Source organism: Rhipicephalus microplus, chromosome 7, assembly GCF_043290135.1.
Source record: "Rhipicephalus microplus isolate Deutch F79 chromosome 7, USDA_Rmic, whole genome shotgun sequence".
Taxonomy (NCBI): Eukaryota; Metazoa; Arthropoda; class Arachnida; order Ixodida; family Ixodidae; genus Rhipicephalus; species Rhipicephalus microplus.
Window position 1 is genome coordinate 37,019,807 of NC_134706.1, and position 21,796 is coordinate 37,041,602.

The window sequence follows — 21,796 nt, forward strand, 5'->3', positions numbered from 1 at the left end:
GAGGCTTGTCCATTGGCTGGCGTGCACCTTATCCATGATGACGATGATGCGGATGACGACTAAGATAATGATGATCACAGAGAACGACTGGCTTGGGCGATTTGTGACGTCTCGATATGCTCTACGATGCATTTCGTCTTAATGATGATGATGGTGATGAACCTTCGGCTTTGCTGGCACTTGCCCACAAAGGAGGATCGGCCAAGAACCATGAAAACAACCACCAGAGGAACGTGCACTGACTTCGTCTTCAGAAACTTCAGGCTAGATGAGATACCACAAAGCAGTACTAATGAAGGCAATCCGAAATTCACAACTCAACACTGCATACCGTTTATGACAAATAAACCTTGTGTATACCTGTACACCACTTTGTCACTCATTTACATGCGTGAGTGGTCAATCTAATGGGTGGTTTACAATAATACCGAATGATCCCACTGCTTCGCCCAGTTATCATCATTAAATTTGTGCATATGACGTAATTTTTAGTGAATTTTTTAAAGTTTGCGCGCACGGTCGAGCACTTCCCCCTCACTTCCTCCTTACTTTCCTCAGGGCACCACGCGGCAGGGCTCTGCACTGCAGGGCTGTGCTCTGTGTGGTCACATGATAATTGCAGTATGTTGTTATTAATTATCTACTATTTGTGTTTATCTTCAAATCTTTATCAATAGGTATTGTTGAGGTTGTCATCGAAATGTTGAGGCACGAATTCTTGGCCGAAATGCCATAGTGGGCAAGTGCCATACTGCTAAGGAAACAGGGCGACCCGCTCGAGCTGTTCCTCGAGCTCGAACAATCGTGAACGTGCCAGAAGAAGAAGACTCTCGGTCGCGTATGGTCGCGCATTTTTCCAGCTCTCTTGTTCCTGCGTTCGTGGTACGCTTGGCAGTCATGCACTACCTGCCAAACCTGAGGAAGATCCTCACCGCGAAGAAGAAGGAAAAGCCGGCGGTGAGTACGGAGCCCTGCTCTCCGCTCCCGTATTAATCCCTTGAGCGACATGGTGTAATACCGAAGGCCTGACCAAGTTTTCCTTGCTATAGGGGCACTTTTAATTGTCGCACTTTTGATTTTGAATATCAATATGTTAGGCCACCACTCAAGGCAGGCGCTCTGCCTATGGCATTGTAGTCTTGAGCACGCAGTGATGCCTCCAGATGGTGGAAGCGTTCTACCATGCCGTTCGAACGGGTGTAGTAAGCTGTAGTTTTTATGTGTGGTACGCCTAGAAGGTGGGGAGAGGCCGAAAGACGGACTATTCGAATTGTCTTCCGTTATGATGATTGGCACGTCATAATCCAGGTATGCACGAGAGAGTGCGCTACAATGGCAAAACACTAAAGCAAAACACTGCCACAGACGTGTCTGTGGCAGTGTTTTAATACCATTGATGGTATTAGCTCATACCTGGCTTTTTTTTTAAAAGAAGCTCGCTTTCTTCGCATGAAAGGAGTCTGAGAACCATGACAGCAGTTGTCGTACTCAAGGATCGGAAGCTTACGTAGTTTTTCACGCGTCACTCCTTCCTTGGCAGTGTTGCGCTAACGTCAACTGTGTACCGCGAAAAGCTATGTCAGTAGTCAGACTCATATTTTACGGCCCCAGGAAACATTAATAAAGGTTATCTATAACCACAAACACAGTGTTCTTTGTGCTATAATGTACGGAATAAGCAACAACACCTGGACAGCGCTCGATGCAAGGACATACTACTGAAAATGGTGTAAAAAGAAGTATTCTTTCAATTTTTTCAGAGACGTGGTACAGATTTCGGTCGAGGCCGCGACGGTCACATTATGATGGAAGCGAAATTGTACAAGCCCGTGTATAGTATGATGTCTGTGCACGTCAAAGAACAACTTATGGCCAAGATTTTCGGAGCCCTCCACTACGACGTCACTCATAGTCATAGAATTGTAGAACTTAAAACCCCAGATATTCTTGTACTAGATAATTGGTACAGAACGTACTTATTGGGGCTCTCACATGCTAACACTGGCACGTTGGAAGCAGAAAGTTCGTCTTCGAAATTAAACCTATGAACAGTGGAGTTCATGAGCAAAGGATGCTAATCGAAGGTATGGACAAACTTTTGTCATTGCAAATACGCATGCTAAGAAGCACGGCAGGTTAACGCAGAAATTGCAGGCGAATAGCATTAGATGTTCAACCTGAGTACGTCTTACCGTTCACGTTAAAAAAGTGTCACCGAATTTTAAGCTTCAACTATTGCACATTTTACTCAATTACCAAAAACAGGCAAGCTACGATAATGCTAAAGGCAGCCGTTCATGTTCTTGGAGGCTAGATTAGGTATCTGCTAACAATAATCGTTGCAACACAGCAGCAATATAGACATATTGACATAGTGATTTAAAATACTATATGTGTACGAGTACATGATGAATTTTACAGCACCTAAACATAAAAAAGAAATGGGACAGAGTATAGAAAAGGGCACTCTTTTCTATTCTGTCTCATTTTTTCTTATGTTCTTGCACTGTAACATTTGCCGTCATAAACCCAGGCCAACTATTGCCCAAGCTTCTACACTTGTAGGGTATGACAGTCTCTTATCCGATGCCCTTATCTCGTCATATTCACTTCCACCGACGCAGCGGGTCAAGCTGCATCAACCCCTGGATTTCCACTCACACACGGGCAGGTCATCTGGCACTGCGGTCACCTCCGAGCCACCGAACCCTCACGCGCACCCCGGCAACCAGCTCAGACCCCAGCCACCCCAGCTGATACGCCAACGCATTAGCGCCGGGGTTGCCACGGACCAGGGTCAGCGCGGTTGGGTGCAAGATTTCCCCTGGCGTCGTACGATGTGCGTGGCGCTCGCTGCGGCTCTGATTCTCGGCACCTGTGCGCTCTCGCTTTTCCTGGCCTGGCACGGAGAGGTCATGAAGCCCGTCTGCGACAAGGCCTGCATGGAATACACCACGGTACGCAGTCTGTCGGTTCACTTGAGGGCGTATTTGGGCCGGTTTCACTTCATCAGGGTGCATAAAGGTGCTACAAAGGGGGTGAGTCATGCAAAAACAAAAAAAAAGTTAGTCTTGGCCCAAGACCCAAGCAATGAGTGCGATAGCAACACATCGGGCTGTTATACGAAGTAAGTCTTGAAGATTTAGGAAGTACCATCAGCATCAAAATCATGAGTCAAGAGCCAGGCAACCAAAGAGACGTGGTCCAGCACGTGCTTTGCATCCTGCAATGCCAGTGGCTTAAAGCGGTGCCCCCACGGGTTTGACGCGAGTAGGTTGCTGCTTCTGGACGTCCGAGCACGCTAGAGTCTTGCAGTAATTCCCCTACTTTTCCCCCCTTTATGTCGCATCGTCAATGAAGTTGTTTCACTCACTCATTCAAAAACCATACGAAATGTAGCGAACGTGGTCGATTGTTCCAGAGTGGACAGTTATGCAGTAACGAGAGTAATGAACACGCGTTGTGAATAGTTGACTGTATCACGTCTGACAGGAGGCGAAGTCGAAGTTTGGTCCCAAGAAATGTGACAAACGCCTTGTTTTCACGTCAAAGTTCACTAACGTTGAAGTCTCCAGTTCACAGTATAGGGTTCACTGGCCTCGTCAAGCTGTCCATAAACAGCTTTTAGCCAGTGAACCTCTCCAGAACCTGTTTCTTTCTGGGAAAATAAAATTATTTGATTTGATTTGATTTGACTGCCACCGGTGCATCCTGTAGGTACGCTGCATGGAAGTTGTGCAGCAAGAAGTTCACGAAGTTAGTTCGCAAGGTTCCCGGTGAGGTGCGACGGCTGTTTCTACGACGAAGCCGTGTGATGTTTTAACGGCGCAACAGCCACCACAACTCATGTGGGTCAGTGGGTCGAGTTTGTCCATCTAATGTGCGTATATCGATGGGAACCGAATTCACAGGCACGACGGGACCAGCAACTTCCTGAACGGTCCTGGACTTGACACGAGCGATTTTTCCTGCTGCTTCTGAGTTAAAGTGGAGCCAGGCGATTTTGGAATGCCCCTGTCATCCAACAGTATGTGCTTCAGTGAACCCACCCCTCCGTTGATCGAGCCATCGGACACGTCAATGTCTAGGGAAAGCATTTATGGCTTGTCCAAACAAAGTACATACTTTGTTTAAGAAGGTTTCTTTTTAAGTCCACGGACAGTACGCCAGTGGCTAATGGTGTATATGCATAGCTCGCAGTTAGTGAAAGGGAGGGTGGGTGGCCGAGCCGTTAAATCTGTAGAGCCCCCTGCTCACCAATTTGCCGTGGTATACAGGGCACAATATGACTTGGGACCACATCTGCCGGCCCGGCACCCACTTCCGGTCAACGAAGTACCCCCCCTCCACAAGAAAAACTCTGCCAACGCCCGTGCTCACGTGACCCTCGTTTTTGGTGTTTGCGATCAATTTTTTTTTCTTACCCGGTACGGTGGTCAAATGGTTAGGGCGTTCTACTGTTGACTCGGAGGTTGCGGGATCGAATCCCGGCAGCAGGAGCCTCATTTCGATGGAAACTAAGCTCTAAAGGGCAATGCACTTAGGTATAGCTGCATGTTAAACAGTGCCAACAGGTCACAATCTTGCGAGCTCTCCACTACGTCATCCATGTTTATCATATCGTGCGTTGGGGGCGCGAATCCCGACAATCATTCATAGTTTGTTCGAGACCAAGTTTAGTGCAATGTAGTGCAATGTTAGTGCAAGCTGGATTGTTCGCGTCTTGCGTTCAACAAACTGGTCTACCACAATCGCGAAGCATTTGGAACTTGGTCTGCGCCGAGCATTGCTTACACTTTTGTGGGTGTGTGCGAAATTGAAACAAGAAACGCGCGTGCACTGCGGCGATATCAATCAGTCGAGTCAAGAACATTCCACCCGTACGCATCGCTTAGGACTGACATTCTGTTCGCGTGCAGCTGCTTGGCGAATCCATGGACTGGTCGGTGGGTCCGTGTCAAGACTTTTACCGCTTCGTGTGCGGCGGGGCAGCGAGCAACCGGACGTCGGTGCGCAATCGTATCAACGAGCGCTTTCTCGCTACCGTCATCGAAACCGCCAGGTATGGGTCCTTCTACAGCCAGGCTGTCTATCCCGTGGTGTCGCTGCATGAAGTATCATGGCGGCACGCACATGAAGGCTCCCCATGGTTTGGCACGTGCTCGCGTGGTTCGCGAACTTTTGTGGTTTACTGTGACATACTTTTTTCGGCAGGAACGAGGAGATCCCGGCCGAAAGCCAGACTGTGGCGCAGAAAGCGGCGCGTCTCTTTAAGACCTGCGACGACGTCTTGACCCAAGACACAGACTACGTGCCTCGAATTCGTGGCCACTTGCGCGAGGTCAACCTGCACTGGCCGCAACACCCGGCCAATCGCGACGCCGCCTCGGTGGACGTGGTGAGCACCATGCTTGAGCTGAACGACAAGTGGGGCTGGCCGTGCTTCTTCGAGTTCGAAGCCGAGAAAGTCGGCGATTATTCGTTTGAGGTACGTGGAGGCCGTTACCAACGAGAAAGAGTGAGACGGAACGACTTTGTTATAAAACGCGCCACATGGCCGCAGCGAAAGCTTGAGAAGCAGCTTTTCCACAGGCCATTTGACATAGGTGCCGCCATCTTGGGCTGTGAAGTCGATGTTTTCTTGTTTGGTGTATTGCGGTGTGACTAAATGAGGCGATTAAACACCGTAGGAACCGACCGAACTGCTTTCTTGTGTATGCGTCTACCGTAACACTGTTCAAATATTTATTTAGGACGCGAAACACAAATGCCAACAGCCCAGCATGGCAGCACTAAAACACCTCCGTAGAATAGTCTATAGAGCTCGTCATAGACTTTCACGGGGCAACTAATATATAATTTTTTGTGCTGTCCCTGATGAGGATGAGTTATGACTGTGCCCTTCGTAATGAGCTGGAAGCATTCAACGACGCACTCATTGAGCAGTTCGCTTTGTGTGACGCCCCGCCGCGGTGGTCTAGTGGCTAAGGTACTCGGCTGCTGACCCACAAGTCGCGGGTTCGAATCCCGGCTACGGCGGCTGCATTTCCGATGGAGGCGGAAATGTTGTAGGCCCGTGTGCTACGATTTGGGCGCACGTTAAAGAACCCCAGGTGGTCACAATTTCCGGAGCCCTCCACTACGGGTCTCTCATAATCATATGGTTGTTTTGGGACGTTAAACCCCACAAATCAAATCAAATCAATCGCGTTTTGTGACGCCTGTCTGTTTTTAAACTTTTACCACGATAAATTACGCGTGTTAGCGCGATTCAATGCCCGATATGACAACTGTATAGGATATTTTTGTGAAAGATATTCAAATACTGACGTAGCTTTGTGGTATAATACTCGAATGCCACAAATAGGGTTATGGTGCAACTTCCATGCGATCGTAAAAGTTCCATGGGAACAACTTAGGCATCAAGACCAGTTGCTGTTGTGATCCTGCCGCAGCTTTCTCTGTGAAATAAACCATCCCCAGACCGCGTCTTCAGAAAGAAGCAAGACTAAGTCATCAGACAGGCTTTAGATGTTTCAAATGTTCGAATAGTGTCTTCATGATGTATGGTGAAGAAGTCCGTCAGCCATGCACTCCTCCAGGGTCGCAGGTCTTAGATTGTAGGTATGTGCCCTATGTAACAGTAGAGCGCACCCATGTGTTTTGTCACTGAGTCTTGCTGAAACAGAATGTCAACACTTCGTGGGTTAAAAACACTATTGCTATGAATGCGAGAATAATGACATGATGGATACGTTGACCTGCGTACTGTGTACCCCAACAATCAAATCGTCCGCCTCCGTGCAATGTTACATTGGCTACGATGCTCGGCTTCTGACCCTAAAGTCATGGGTTACATCCCAACCGCGAATTCGATCGTATTTCGATAAAGATGGAATGCTAGAGACCCATAGAGTGTGTGCTGTCAGTGCACGCTCGATATCAGGTGGTTCAAAAGAATAGAGCCTTCTATACTGCGGCATGCATCGTAATCGTATCCTTGTCCCCACTCGTTCAAACCATGACGTTGTATTTATAATTAGGAGCTGATTATCAATTTATTTAATTGGGACAGTTCAACAGTGGTACAACACCTCCATCGTACCATTCCCAATCGCGCATGCGCATTTACGAGTGTGTGTATGTGCGTGTGCGTGTTTGTGTGATTCTGTGCGTGTTTGAGACGGTGCTCAAAAGAACCAAGGTTGCGCTAAGAGAATTAAATGTTTGGAGCTGTAGCACGCAATAAAAAACTTTAAGCACAACTCTTCCTCTCTCGTTAATTGTTTGGTAGGGAACAATACGTTGAAAGCCAACGCGATCTTTATCCGACCAACTTGAAATAACGGGAAAGTCTATACGTTGGTGCACCTTCTTAGACAAGGCACCATGGTGGGACCCTTGCACAGCACCGACTTCCGACGAATTATTTATTTCGCAAAGTAGCACAAGTAAACAGTAGCCGTGGTGGAGCTGCCACTCTTTTTGCCACCTCCATGAATTTCCCCAATCTGCCGGGCTACTCGGCCTTTCCTAAGTAACCTGACGGCGGCCTTTGCGTCGTAAGTTCATAGACAACTTGGTTGGCCGCCTCGGGATGCGTCGTCCGAATCGAAGCAGAGTTGATCACTTTGGCCTGCGTGTCCACGACAGAAGGCGCAGAAGGCTTGACTCCTCGGCACGCCGTTATCGCAGCGGCTAGGCCCCTATCGAAGGTAGCTGTGACACCTCTATGCAGCGGATAGCGTGACATGACTTAGATCGAGAAAAGCACAGGGGCAATGCATGTGTGGCACAGACGAAAGAGCAAGAACTGCGGCTGTGGTATGGTGGCTGTGGCCAGCCACCATACGAAGAGCCAGGCGAATTAACGCTCCTGGCTCGGACACCACGGTGTCCAAGCTGGCCGAGAGCCAGGAGCGTTCTCCTATTTTTCAACCTGGCGCTTGATCCATGCGGCTCTTGTTGTTTTACCAAAGCCGAACAAACGCGCCTTCCTTTGCGCCCCGGCGGCTAAAGGTCATCAGGACGCGGCGGATGTTATGTAGCGGCTGTGTAATGACGATGCGAGATTAGCGTAAAGGTTTTTTATTTTCGCTCTAGCTTTGAACACAGACAGCGCAAAAGCCAGAGTACTTCGACAAGAATGATGCGTGTGACACCGTTGACGTTTGAAAGTGCATTAGTGATGCTATCTGTGTTCTTTTTAGGGAGATATGCCTTGATGCCTCCTCAAATGCGAAATTCGACGATCGGTGTCTCGCCTCCCGCAATGTCACGAACGAGTGTTGCAAAACATTGTTGAATAAATTATCACAAGTTCCGCGTTACCATTGATGCCACGGCGGCATCAGAAGTAGCCGAAACTTATGACATTGTCATGCCGTCATTATGACGTACGTAACAAGACATCATGGGTGTAATTAGACTCATTACATAGCGTCGTGGCTTTCAAAAAGTTGTCTTATCACGGAGCCAATGCAAAGCCAGATGAACTGACTCCAATCTTGGAGGTCATACTCGGGGGCAGTTTTAGGTTAAATGGATAAGAATAATAACAAAACTTTATTTTGAGGGAAGGGGCACAAATTGTATTCAGAGCATGCATGGAGGTTGGGGCCCCAAGTCCAGGGCTCCGCTAGCTTGCGCCGCTCGCCTAACGTGACTCACAAGTGCTAATTGCACCTCAGGGTCCGAGCTGGCAAGTTGCGCCTCCCACTGCTCCGAACTTCCTACAATATTGTTTTCTAAAAAGAAAAGAGTTCAGATTCTCTCGCTCTCGGTCACTCACACTCCAAAGATATGTGAAATAAAGTTGACGAACCGTCGCACCACGGGTAACCGTCACGGTACAACGTAAGATATATGTTGCTGAGCCCCGATATATTGAACGACTCCCGTCTGCACCTTGCGGAGATCCGTAGCGTCTTCCCCTTCAAAAGTTTTCGAAAGAGGGCAGGGTCAGTCAACATATCTGCTCCCTCTATATGATACCTAAAGGTAGCATATACAGTAACTCGAGATACATTGATGAAGGAAGACGGCAGCTTTCACCTGCGAATTGCCTTAAAGGTCCCCTCACCAGGTGACATAATGAATAATTCATCAGTCACTGGAAGTTGTTGCACAATATAAAGAGCATTGTCTCGGTTGCTAACAGCTTTATTGTCAGTCTGGCAAAACTTTAGCCGACCGGTGGTTAGGTATGTCCCAGATGGAGACTTCGAGACCTTGCACGCGAATACTCAGTGCCTGCTGGAAGACCCTGCCTTCCAGCAGGCACAGGTCATCCTTAGTTAATTTTATCGTGCATATCTGTGCACTTCCACCTGTGGTAATTAGCTGGCGCAGCTCGCCGCCAGGACGTCTAGGGACGATCATTCCTGTATTGGCCGCTGGTGTCACGTAGCACGTAATATATCTAACGTGATAGCGTTACAGAGTTCGTTTCGCAGACATTCCGGTGTTGGTGTCATTGGTGGTGAGCGAACTTAAAGGACCTGCTTAGTTCCTGATGGAAGGCTTTAGGCTGGTCGCTTGGTCTGCGCAAGGCAGCGGCCCACCGCTGCGGAAGGGTTCCGGAGTTGGCACCTTCCGAGTTTTTGATACATTGCCAGAGCTTGTGGGTTAATGTGGCGACGTCAATACGCCGGACCTTTCATATATATGGAGGATGTGCATTCGAGTAGTCTGCTACACAGTGAGAGTACGTGCACATATGCAGTTCGCGTGCGTTTTGTCCAGCTTATCGCTGGGCGGACGGAAGGTGCGGCGTACCAGGTAAACTGCCACAATAAATTTTCCATCTGTGTCATTAGATGCTGAGAAATCTAGTGTTTCGAAGCACCGCGAAGCCATGCATGATGCGAGGTGGCACGCTTGAAGTCATTGCTGTTCGCCCCATGTAGTCTTCGCTAGCCAAATCCCTCCCCTGCCTTTTTCGGCACTTGAGCGGTATAATTATTTGTGTGGCTCGTACGCATGGACACGCCATGTTTAAACAAGGTATACTGTGCCCCATCCAGCCCGCACCCCCGAGACGCGAGCGGTGCTGTGGCGTGAAGCTTATTGAGGCGGCGTTCCCAGCATCGCGCATCTTCTCTATACGAGTTAATCCGACTGTGTCCTCGCCGATCGCTTGGCTTTCAATCCTAACATGTAAGGTGTGACACTTGTATGGACGTGAGACTAGCCGTATTATCAGCCAGGGCTGCATTCTTGAACATATAGATAAACGTGGGAAGATAAATGAGCCTGACGAGTGTTGGAACGTGGTAGAAAATGTATACTTTAATTGTAAGGGGTTGCCTCTTCACGATGCGCAAAGCGCCTGATTATGAACGCATGCGAAGCGGAGGCAGAATAGGCTCGCTGTGATTCGCAGTAAAAATTTTAAAAAAACGCTCATGTTTCGTACGTGTGCGTTATTTTTGCTCTCAAGCTTTAGTCATTTATTCGAGCAACAAATTGAAAACAAACTGTGCATGTGCCAAATAATCATCGAGGTGTTACGGCTACGGTTGGCGACGTCAGAGCAGATACATCTACATAGAGGACGGATCTGCATCCCGTCCTGTTCGTCGTCCCTTCATATGTGGGTGTGCCAAGGAGGATTAAAAAAAATGCTGGAGTGGAAATCATTGCGCAGAACTGAAGCCGTTCCTCTGGCAAGCAGGCGGTTGTGGTGGTAATCTTACTAGGGGCATGATAAAGTATCACCGTTCATCGATTAAAAACGAAGAGTTTCTCTCGCATGCCCAACGAGTTTAATGTGAGAACTATTTAGGGCCACATAGTGCTCCAAGTGCGTCTTAAAGTTACTAATTTTCCGTAGTGAGCCTCTAATTGGAGATAAAGTTCTTTGAAGATTCGGTCATTCAGGCTTGTTTCTGTCTGTTATTTCGTCGGGAGCAACTATCCTTTAATATAGAACTAACGTAGCATTTACATAACGTATCAAAGCCACTTGATCTAGTGGGCACTATCAGTAAAGAGCATGTTTCCGCCATCTTGGCAGTGGCAAAAAGTGGCTTCACTTCTGCTGGCAAGGCATTGCAGGAGCTTCCACTCCAGCAATTTTTCTTTAATCCTCCTTGGGGTGCGCGTCCGCGAGGAGTCCAAGCAGCGTTAAACTTGAAATTTGATCCGCTTACGCGGCGCGTAGGTTTGAAAAATTTTGCAGACGTTGTCATGAACGCCCTGTGTGTGCGCTGCGCTCGTTAGGTCAATATGGTCAAACCTGCCCTTCATGTGAATGCATAAGCGACTTTGTGAGCTTTCCTATAGGCACCCGACAGTGTACCAGAGGGCGCGATGAAGCTCTGCCTCAGCATTTTCGGTACCGACCACCAGGGATTCTAAGAAAATGGAACGCTCACTGAACACAGTGACATGCTGAAGTGTCAGTGCCCTTTCTGGCACGTTTTCAAAGAATGCTTCCTGGGCGCTTAATCAGCCGTGACCCTCTTGCTCGCAAATAAAAAAGAAAATGATATGCACGTGCAAGTTCGGTTTTGCTGCGTCTACTCACTAGGGTACGCATTGAAAGGCTCGCTTTTGCTGCGCCTACTCGCTAGGCTGTGTGTTTTGGCGCTACAATCAGATCTCGTAAACTGCCTTTCCGGGTGCCTATACTAGTGCTTTCTATTTTGAGTTCTTATTATTTCTACTCCATCGTACCTCGTCGACCAAGCATCCATTTTCTCTCTGATTTTATAGATCGTTGTGAAACCTACTCGAGGCCTCGACCTCTTCAAGAGGACGGTTCTAAGGCTCGTGCCGGGGTCGCCGGCCCACCGACAGTACTTCGAGACGCTGTACACGCACTACGGTGCCGGCGTAACAGATGGCGTCACCTTCGAAGATATGCTTGGGTTCGAGGCCGATGTCATGGAACCACTTCTCCAGATGCACAGCATGGCGCCTCGAGCGTACGTGTTCGAAAGAAGCCCCTATGACACATCCGGAACGTGGGAACGGTGGACCACTACCATCGCGAGGCACTACGACCTCACCGGAAGCGAAGAGGTGCGGGGACGTGTTTACACTAAGAGGCGCGCTGGAACTTTAGGAGAAATATTGATTATTACAACTAACCTGCAGTGAGCGCTTGTCCCCCAAAAATGCATGGACGAACTCCCCAATGGGAACCCTGATAGACCCCTTGCAAAAACGACGGCAACACTGGGCGGTGGCGTCCGTGGTAAAGGAAGAAACAACCACGAAAAGCCTGCGTCCGCTGGGCTACGTTCTTTTTTATTCCGCCTTCGTTATGCAAGCGACGTTCCATGCGACTGTTTTCCCCACGACCAGGTGAGAAAAAGATATGTTTTGCCTTCTGCCTCTATATGCAGAGAGGCTAGTTGAGTTTTACCAAATCAAGTCGACGAAAGAGTGCTCCTGCGACCGCAGCTACAACTTTAGCGTATAATTGCGTGGGACACCACTGCCATAACAAAGGCGGAATATAAAAGAACGGAGCCCGGTGGATGCACGCTTTCGTGGTAGTTTCTTTCTTTACCATGCACGCCACCGCCCAGTGTTTGCTGCCGTTTTTACAAGGGTTCTATTGAATGCGAGGGCGCAGCGGTGCGCATGGCGTTCACCCGGCTGAAAAGGGCGTCGATACGGGTGCTAGAAGAATGGTTTGAAGCAAAACACGGTGTAGCGTTTGAGCTCAAACCTCACAAACGCGAAAATGCACGTGACAGCTACGAGCGATGCTATGAGCGATGAAACAGGGCGTTCACGCGACGTGTCGCGGGGTAGTTTTCGCGCGATCGCTCGGTTCACCAATAGGGAGCCTACATGAACGGCCGTTCATGTATACTCCCTATTCACCAGATTTGGAAACCGCCGCCCATCGCCGGGAAGGGCTGTGCTCAAAGCACCGGAATAGGATGTACATGAATGACGTACTGCCGGCTCTCTTCATGTGCCGCAAAATCGCCACCTCCTCTCACTCACCTCTCCGCCCGAGTCTCGCGTACACAACTAAGAAATAATGTAATGTTTATGCACGTGCACATAAAAAAGTGCTGCAAGGCATTCATAAACACTTTCCGTTCCATTACGCAACAATATGTGTTATTTTTTAATTGCATACCGCTCACTACGCGGTTTTCTTGGTACGAGTAGACGGCCTCATGCAAGCAATGGTGGAGTTCGCTCGCCGAAGCCGTCACGTGAATGAGGTTTGCCTGCGCTAGCGACTGTTCGCGCGAAGGCAATCTACGTCGCGTCGCTCGTCGCTGACGCATGCATTTTCGCGTTTATGAGGTTTGGCCTTTACTTGGTACGCGTTTTTTTCAAAACGCAAGAACACGGGAGGCGGGTTGGGTTTTGTGTACGTTTCATCGCAGATATATGAACCGAAAGGGTATTTTTATTCGACGTTCGCTCGAGCATTGAAAGAGGTGGAGAGGGTGAAGCGAGATAGAAGGGTGTTGCGGGTGGAGGAGCCGGCAGCTAGCTGCAGCTTCGGGTGCTGCGGCGAGCGTGCTGCGGGGGAGGGAGAGAGTGATGTCACGGCGCACCTGCGAGGGGAGCGTGACGGTAACACGCAGCTGTGGCGGGACCTATACTTGGTACCGCTACAACCTCTGCGGTAAGGGGAACGCGTTGCGGCACGTTCGTACGGACGCACGTACGTGCGGCGTTACACACGTGAGGCAAAGAGCATCTTCTCATCTAGTATTCAATAGCTATGTAGCAAGCGAAAGTAGGAACTGTCAAATTAGAAACTTTACTACCGTTAGAGCGATTATATAGTTACGCTTATCACCTACCCGGAAGTAGCGATACGTTTGTAGCTTTACTATTCAAACATGCTGCAATTAAAATGTTATCCCGCATAATGTATGCATATGATTACCTTGCACACCACAATGACACCCTCCGATATCATCGTGTGCACATCGAACACGCATTCATATAGGCGAGCACAGCCCGATTGATTAACGAATACAACTTATTTGAAACACTATAAGCAAACGTAGCTGTGCTCCTAGATGTCCGGTAGCCCCTTGGCTGACCTCCCTATAGGGAGGTCCAGTCCACTAGTTGCAGCACACAATGTCGTAGCTGCTACGCGACATGAGCAACTGAAAACAATATACTTTATAACCCTTCACCGGCGTAGCATACGTTGTGTATTTGAGCTAACGATGAACGCAGACTTTGATATGATGCTACGGACACTTATTTTCATGATTCGCTACACTTGAATATTCGTGTAGACGCTCAGCCGTTCACCTTTCAAGATTTTAATGCGATATTTTTTTCGGCAGCTTTCGCGTAGTGTAGCCTACTGCTCATTTTATCCCGGAGTTGATAGACAGTTTGTTTCTGTGCGTGTATCTTACACGAAATAGTGTAGCCTAGCTGTGACAGTGGAAGAGATAGGAAGAAACAAAGCGAGAGAGAGAGAGAAATCACAACATAGCCTTTTATAGTATTGCGCGAGAATGCTAATGAAAACCGAGCATGAGAAGGACTGACGTGATAGTGAGGAAGAAGGAAGTGAGTGGCACAGCGTATCATTGCATAGTGAAGTGTGGCATGGGAGGGGCTTAGGTAAGCTAGGGTGAAAAGGAGGGAATGAAAAGGATGCCACCAGGTTCCCTGTTTTCTCGGGATTTGCACCAGCTGTGCGAAGCTCACCAATTTTTAGGAGCGATGTACCTTAACTCCGCACAATGTCCCTCCGTCCATTAACCACCGCCCGCTGTCTACAATGAACGTAGAAACCGGAACATCTGTGAAGAACAAAAAAATTATGAAAAGGCTGTTAACGGGAACATACAAAATAAAACACCACAAATACATTGACATTTACACCCATCACTCAAATCACATGACAGAACACAAATTTAACAAGATCAAAATAAAAGGCTGTTAACCAGAACAACACAGAAGGCCATAGTGCATAATCTGATGCATACTGCTTCGCACCATCATCAGCATTTATTTCATGGATATGCATGGGCGTTTTTTACATAACCAAGGCCTACGGCACGGCTTTATGTTCTTCCATAGTAGACTAGCTCTTACTCTAAATCGTTAAGAACTTTTTCTAAACACACATTACTGCAAATGCTTCAGCCAGAGAGGCTTTATCTCACAGTTCACGGGCCTAGTGCTATAAGCACTAGGCCAACGGGACAGACTAGTGCTCTCCCATAGTACAGTACCAAGTACTATAAATCGTTAACCAGTTATTCTAAACACATTATGCGGATTGCCCAACAGTCAACTCACCTAAAGGCACCAAAGACCCTTCTTTCGTGTGCTACACATTCAGATCACGATCTCGACGAGCCACCGGGAGTATTTCCTGGTGGCGCTGCAGCTGATCGCGCAGAAGGAGACCGCCGTAGAGCTCGTCATCGGCTGGCTGTGTGTCCAGTTCACCTCGTGGTTCGCCAACCGACAGCTGATCGCAAACTACCACGGCTACGGCGAGGATGTCGCGGCGCAACACCAGCGCGCGTGCCTGTCCTTCACCTTAGCGACCATGGGAGTGGCCCTGTTCGTGCCGTTCGTGGCGAGCGTATACACAGAACCGGTGCGCGCCGACGCTTCACGCATCGCCAGGGCCGTGCGTCGCACCGTGTACCAGAGCCTCGACAGGGCCACCTACCCTTGGTTTGAGATGGACGTTGTCTTCAGCATCATGAACATTGCCAGTGCGCATGACCTCGAGGCCAGGTTAGAAAGATCTCGCATAGCCCCTCTGTATTGCAGTAACCGTCGTCTTCGACATCTTAGTGGATGCATTGATAAGCGCGAGCGGGGTTCTTCTTCACGAGGGGAGGGGGGGTGAGGTAGAGATGGTTCGTCGCAGTTCCCCCTTTCTATCATGTCAATGTATGGAGCTGTCTCTGCACCCCCCCCCCCGTGCGCACGCCTGTGGATGTACTGATCCTAAAAGGAACAAGGTTTGACCGTGTTCATTGGTGCTCACTTAAGAATAATACACAGCGCAGAACCTTACACAGAACAAGACAATGATGGGGCATGCACAAGGAGCGTACATTATCAAAGGGACTACAATTGCGGTGTGGGTCTTGCGTGGTACTTCCTCATTTTTTTCTGCAGCCTGTAATGCTCCACTCTTCTTTTTTTATTTTTGCAGTTCTAGACACTGTGCGTACGTACCAGCACTATCTACAATGGAGGTGTGTTGTAAGGACTATTCTGGTTCTGCGTTCGGGTCTGCGCTATGCGGTCTGCTTAAGGAGTGGATTTATTCCCGCCTCCCCAACCTCCCGCAAGAAACATTCTGCGCCTAACATGCAATTGCAGTGCCCGCAGTATCGATTATACTAAAACCTACATGTGCACCTCACCTGATTTCGTGTTACCTCAGAAATTGGCACAAACTGGGACCATGTTATGGAGTTCATGATGTCATCTCACGCAATCACCTGCAACGACGTCGTCGTGTCAGTGCCTTCAGAATTGGAGGCGTTGCAAACCATTCGCACCTCACCTCGTCTTGCACTGCTCATATGATACGCTCAACTTTCACAAAGCGGTGATGTGGCGGGATATGACGTCATAACATGACGTGATGTCATGTGAACTATGAAATTTGCGTTTTCCGTAATGTCATGATCACCGTAATGGGTGGCGTCAACAAGAGGTGATGATATTTAGTATCCCTCGTGTTTACAACGATGAACAGTTTTATTTTTGTTGAGGCATTGAAGGCTCTCGAAGTCTTCAAACACTGTCGTCGTCATCATCATCATCATGTCATTTAATTCCTCTAATTCCCTTTTCAGAGTATTACATGAAGGGATGAGGAGAGGTACAAAAGCATGACGAGCAGTATGTTATTTGGTCTGCAGTGTACGACCCTTTCAAGAAACTTCCGGTTCTGCAGGCACTGTAACCATCATAGTGGAAACAGCGTGCCAAGAAAATAGAAGCAATTCTGTACCATTCACACTATTTCTGAAGTTTTTTGTGCTTCGATTGCTGGCCACAGGTTCTCCCGTTTTCCGGACATGGAGGTGAGCTTCGTGAGGAACGTGCGAGACGCTGCTAACGCCCTCCGTCAGACAGACGCGGACGCCATCGGTACGCAGATTCATACGTGGATGCTGCGGGACGAACTGTACGCGTTCTTCACCTATCCTGACCGGCTAGACTACACCCTCAAGCCTTCCGTACTAGCGCCGCCTGTGTACCACGTGTCTGCGCCCGCACCGGTGCGCCTGGGCACGTTCGGCGTCGAAGTGGCCAAGGCCACCATTTTCAGCTACGTCGACCTTCGTCACGAGGGACACAGCACCGATTCCCTAGATATCTTCCGAAGCTGCTTCTACGCGGCAATGTACGAAGACGTAAGTCGAGCGAGCTCTAGGGGCGAAGCTCCTGAGAGATGTGGCTATAAGAGGGAAAAGAAAAGTGAGCCCCGTAACTGTCTGCATCAGGGTGCGACACCTCAGCAGTAGCTCACGAGGGATGGGGGTGAGGAGGGATTAAAAGGATAGGAATAAAGGTGTAGAGAGGGAGAGAGAGAGATGCGCTGGGACAGCGAGCGAGGACATATCAAGGGGATAGGAGAGATGGGAAAGATGGAAACACGGTCACAGAAGTCCAAGGACGGGGCACCACTTGCGAGAGCTCTTGTCGGCGTCAGGAGATGGCGTAGGGCAAGTCCAGTAGGTCAGAGCTGCACTGACGTCGGAGATCACGAGGGCACAACCGGTCGGCACGGAATCCAGCGAGGGGCTGCAAGCTCCTGAAGACCTTGCCTTGTCTTTCATAATGATCCCGGGATAGAACCGTTGCTATAGTCGAAACATATGCGAGACACAAAGAAAGGTATCACAATGGACTTCAACCTAGACATGGGCGTAAGGTAAGAGATCGCTGTTTCCGGTGAAAATAAACCATAGAGAAGGGCACTTATGAGTTGATCGCTGCTAAAATGCGCCCTGATGTTTATATCTGATTATTATTGTCTAACAAGGAAAACGAACCCTTAAATGTATACTTTATTCCTTCAGGGAAACCCGTAACACAAACGGACATTTCGAGCACTCTATTCGAACAAATTGCCCGTATTAAAATGGTATGTCTCGCCATAGGTATAAGGGGTATAAGGTGGTCGGTGCTTGGATTCACTTTAGAGGCAAATCCTCCAATCCACTAATATTTGAAATTCTTCTTGAATCGCCTATGATGACAGCAAGGGAAAACAATTAAATTTTTTGATTTCTATATACACTTAATGCCACTAACTTTACATTATGTGGGGCAACGGTCGGGTAATGTGTGGTTACTCAAGGATACGATACGCCCAGCTACGTCCGTTTGTCTTGATTCCCTTCGTAGGGATGCGTGAATTTTTATTTTTTTTACTGCTGAACGACCAACTCTGGGCCGTCCGGCGCGGCAGGGATGCCGCCCCAGTCCAGGACTTCAAGCCGCCCCCTAAAGCCACCGAGACCAAATGGCCTGCCCATTGTGTTCAATGAAGTCTTTTCTCTCTCCCTCTGCCATGAAACAGGGCAGCGAGGGGCACTGGATAACACTACCGGTGATTAGGCCTAAGCACACATAAATACTCTACAAAGTAGACAAGCGAGCGTCCCCCCCCCCCCCCCCCCGCAGTCGTAATTCAATTCGCAGAACATCGGGTATCGTGATTCGAAGGTTGGCATCCCGCCGACGGCTGGGGTAATTTTTCATTCAGATAAATGGTGACATCTGTAGGGCCTAGATAAAACGAAAACGGGCAAGTATGGAGTATGCGCAACAGAAACCTAGGTCATGGTACTTGTATGCTGGTGTACATTTTTTACAGTGACTTAATAACGAGTTAGTTGCTTCTTAAACCGTGTTTTTTATTTTGAAAAAGTAAATTAGACGAAAATGGATGTGACTTCAATTGAGGTTACACGAAGCGCCATAGCATATGGGTACCTTCGTTGGGAACCCGGTATTTTTTAGCGTAGTCCTTAAACGCCAGTCCCTGTCGGTGGCGTAACCGATAGACATAAAAAAAGTAATTGATAGACACAGACATGAAAAAGTAGTCGCAAAAATATACGCAGGATCAATTCTAACCCGTGCCGCCTGCATTGTAGTTGTTTTTGACCCCACACCGATGCTGGGGCTTGAATCTCATTGGCAAAAGGACTCTATACAGGCGTCACATCGGGCAAGGAATGACGTCAATCTGTGATGTATAGCGAGGAGGAAGAGTGAAATAACAACCGCTCATCACGCGATGCTGATTACGCAACGAGTGTGTGGTTTAATGTTTCCCACGTACTGCAACGTGCTTAGCTACAATTCTTCATCGTCATCAGCCACATGCAGGATTAGCAACGGGCACGTAATACCTTACAGACGCATAGCGGGTACCTTCGGTATTCAGTGTCGGTGTCGTTGGTTGTAAGCGGGAAAATATTCGAAGAAAGTGAATAACAGAAATTTCTGGGTCCGAGTGGGAATCGAACCCAGGACGTCAGTGTTGGCACGCAGGAGTTTCATCAGGGCCAGATTGTTTGTTCGAAGTGGTTTGAGAATAGAACACTATATGAATGTCATTTAGTGGCATAAGTCTCCTTAACGCGTCGTGTATTGCGTGGCACGACCGTTTCGCGCCAGGCGGCGACAGATGTGAACTGAGCAACGATTAGGTGTTTTGATGGCCCACTGATTACAAATTATCTGACATACTTAACTGTAATCAGCTTAGATTGGCGTGTTGCCCTACGGACGCGCATCGGACGTTTCGCTGATTCATAACGGGAATAAATGTGGCCCACGAGCCACCTAAGTGCGCTTGCAGGAGGCATTCAGTGGCACTATGAAATGACCAGTGTTACGCGCACAGTCTTTCGTTTCCTAACGGCACGGTTTAGGCATGAACCGATATTGATATGTGAGGGTTTCACGTGCCAAAACCATCGCGTGATTATGAGAGACGCCGTAGTGGAGGGCTCCCGAAATTTCGACCACTTGGGGTTCTTTAGCGTGCACCCGAATCTGAGCACACGGGCCTACAACATTTCCGCCTCCATCGGAAAGGCAGCTGCCGCAGCCGGGATTCGATCCCGGGACCTGCGGGTCAGCGGCCGAGTACTTTAGCCACTAGACCACCGCGGCGGGGCGGCATGAACCGAAGCATCGGAAGCTGATTCGCACCAGGCCAGATTACGCCATCTCTATCAAATCTTGAAGGCGAAGCTCAAACGTCCTACTATTTTCTTGCGATGTAAAGATAAGCTTACGGCACGATCAGTCTCGAATGCCATTATGGGTCGCACTTTGTTTCAGCGACCGAGGGAGGCCGACGCCGAATGGGAGCGAAGAGTGGGCCTCCACATGGCGTCCGGTGCCGCAATAGACGTCGCGCTGGCGGTGCTCAGGACGGAGGCGTCCTTCGACGAACAGAGGCTGCCCGACGTGCCTCTGTCGGGACGCCAGCTGTTCTACGTGATGCTGTGCTACATGCAGTGCGGGGCGCAACACGGCGCGGCGCTGTGCAACGAGCCCCTTAAACACAAGGAAGATTTCAGCGACGCCTTTGCGTGCCCTCCTAGAAGCAAAATGCGATCGAGGCACCAATGCAAGAGATTCGTTTAGCGTATAACGCCATGCACCGTATATCGTGCGAAACGAGTGTAGCGTTCGCACGGTATACAGTGCGTTATGTGTATGTTTATTAAATGTGTGTGTCGAATCGCCTAAACTTAAACAAGCGAAAGAAAATGCACGCATCTTCACTGAGTCAATTGTGACGAGTGGGCGAAGCACTGGGAATTGTTATTACTGTAGTGCCTACCTTTCTTGACGTCTGTGTTGTCTTTTCCTTTTTTTCATATGTGATGCGCTAATACAACTGAAAGAAAAGGAAAAGACGACACAGACGTCAATAAAGGTAGGCACTGAAAGTAGCACCTACCTTTCTTGACGTCTGTGTTGTCTTTTCCCTTTTTTTATGTGTTCCGCGCTAATACAAGCTATGTCTGCTGGCTTCCGTTTGCGCGAAGCAAGCGAAGGCGAGCGAAGCCAGTGCACCTGTGTTTTCGGCTTCGACCACCTCCGCGTACAATTTGTTAACAAACACTTACGCTGCCAAAGCAACTACACATACTGATCTGCAAGGGATACACTCTACCGTATGGTATGGAAGTGTGGACGTAACCCAGCAATACCACATATCGCTCTGCTGGGTGCGAGGCGGATGTTCGGAATCTGCGTATACATCTACAAATCATGAAAGCGGAGGGAGGCCCAACTGACAACTTCACGCCTTGAAGGCAGGCGATGTCTGGTGAAGAGGGCCAAGCTGTCACATCTTCACCGCCTCAGGAGTGTGCTACAGGCTATTTAATCAGCAGATCTACACTCAAACCGCAGAAGTGTCACTTTGGTTATGAAGAGCTCAAACTCCTTGGCCCTGTAGTCAACGCCAAAGGAGTCCGACCCGACCCCGAAAAATTTGCCGCTGTAGCCGCGTTTCCGCATCCTACAGACAAAAAGATTGTTCGGCGCTTTCTGGGCTTGTGCGCCTACTATCGACGATTTATTAGAGGGTTTTCGAAGATAGCGGAACCCTTGACTCGCCTTACACGCGACGACACACCGTTTGTATGGGCTACCGAGCAACAGGCTGCTTTTGCCGAGCTACGACAGCGGATGCAGTCAGCCCCTGTTCTTGCGCATTTTGACGATGATGCTGACACAGAGGTGCACACTGACGCCAGTAACATCGACCTCGGCGCAGTGCTCGTCCAGCATCAACACGGCAAAGAACGAGTCATAGCCT

General features: G+C 48.9%; 2 protein-coding genes across 2 annotated transcripts; both read left to right on the plus strand.

The window, feature by feature from the left end:
• Window positions 1-4,820: 4,820 nt before the first annotated feature.
• LOC142767751 (neprilysin-1-like) lies at window positions 4,821-16,105 on the plus strand. Its single transcript, XM_075869981.1, has 5 exons — window positions 4,821-5,062; window positions 5,215-5,488; window positions 11,719-12,027; window positions 15,302-15,708; window positions 16,099-16,105. Exons 1-5 carry the CDS (start codon window positions 4,935-4,937, stop codon window positions 16,103-16,105), a joined length of 1,125 nt encoding a protein of 374 aa, XP_075726096.1. The 5' UTR covers window positions 4,821-4,934.
• An 891-nt stretch (window positions 16,106-16,996) lies between these two features.
• LOC142766908 (uncharacterized) lies at window positions 16,997-20,750 on the plus strand. The gene is made up of 2 exons (XM_075868112.1): window positions 16,997-17,351; window positions 20,302-20,750. Exons 1-2 carry the CDS (start codon window positions 17,013-17,015, stop codon window positions 20,608-20,610), a joined length of 648 nt encoding a protein of 215 aa, XP_075724227.1. The 5' UTR covers window positions 16,997-17,012; the 3' UTR covers window positions 20,611-20,750.
• The last annotated feature ends 1,046 nt before the right edge of the window (window positions 20,751-21,796 follow it).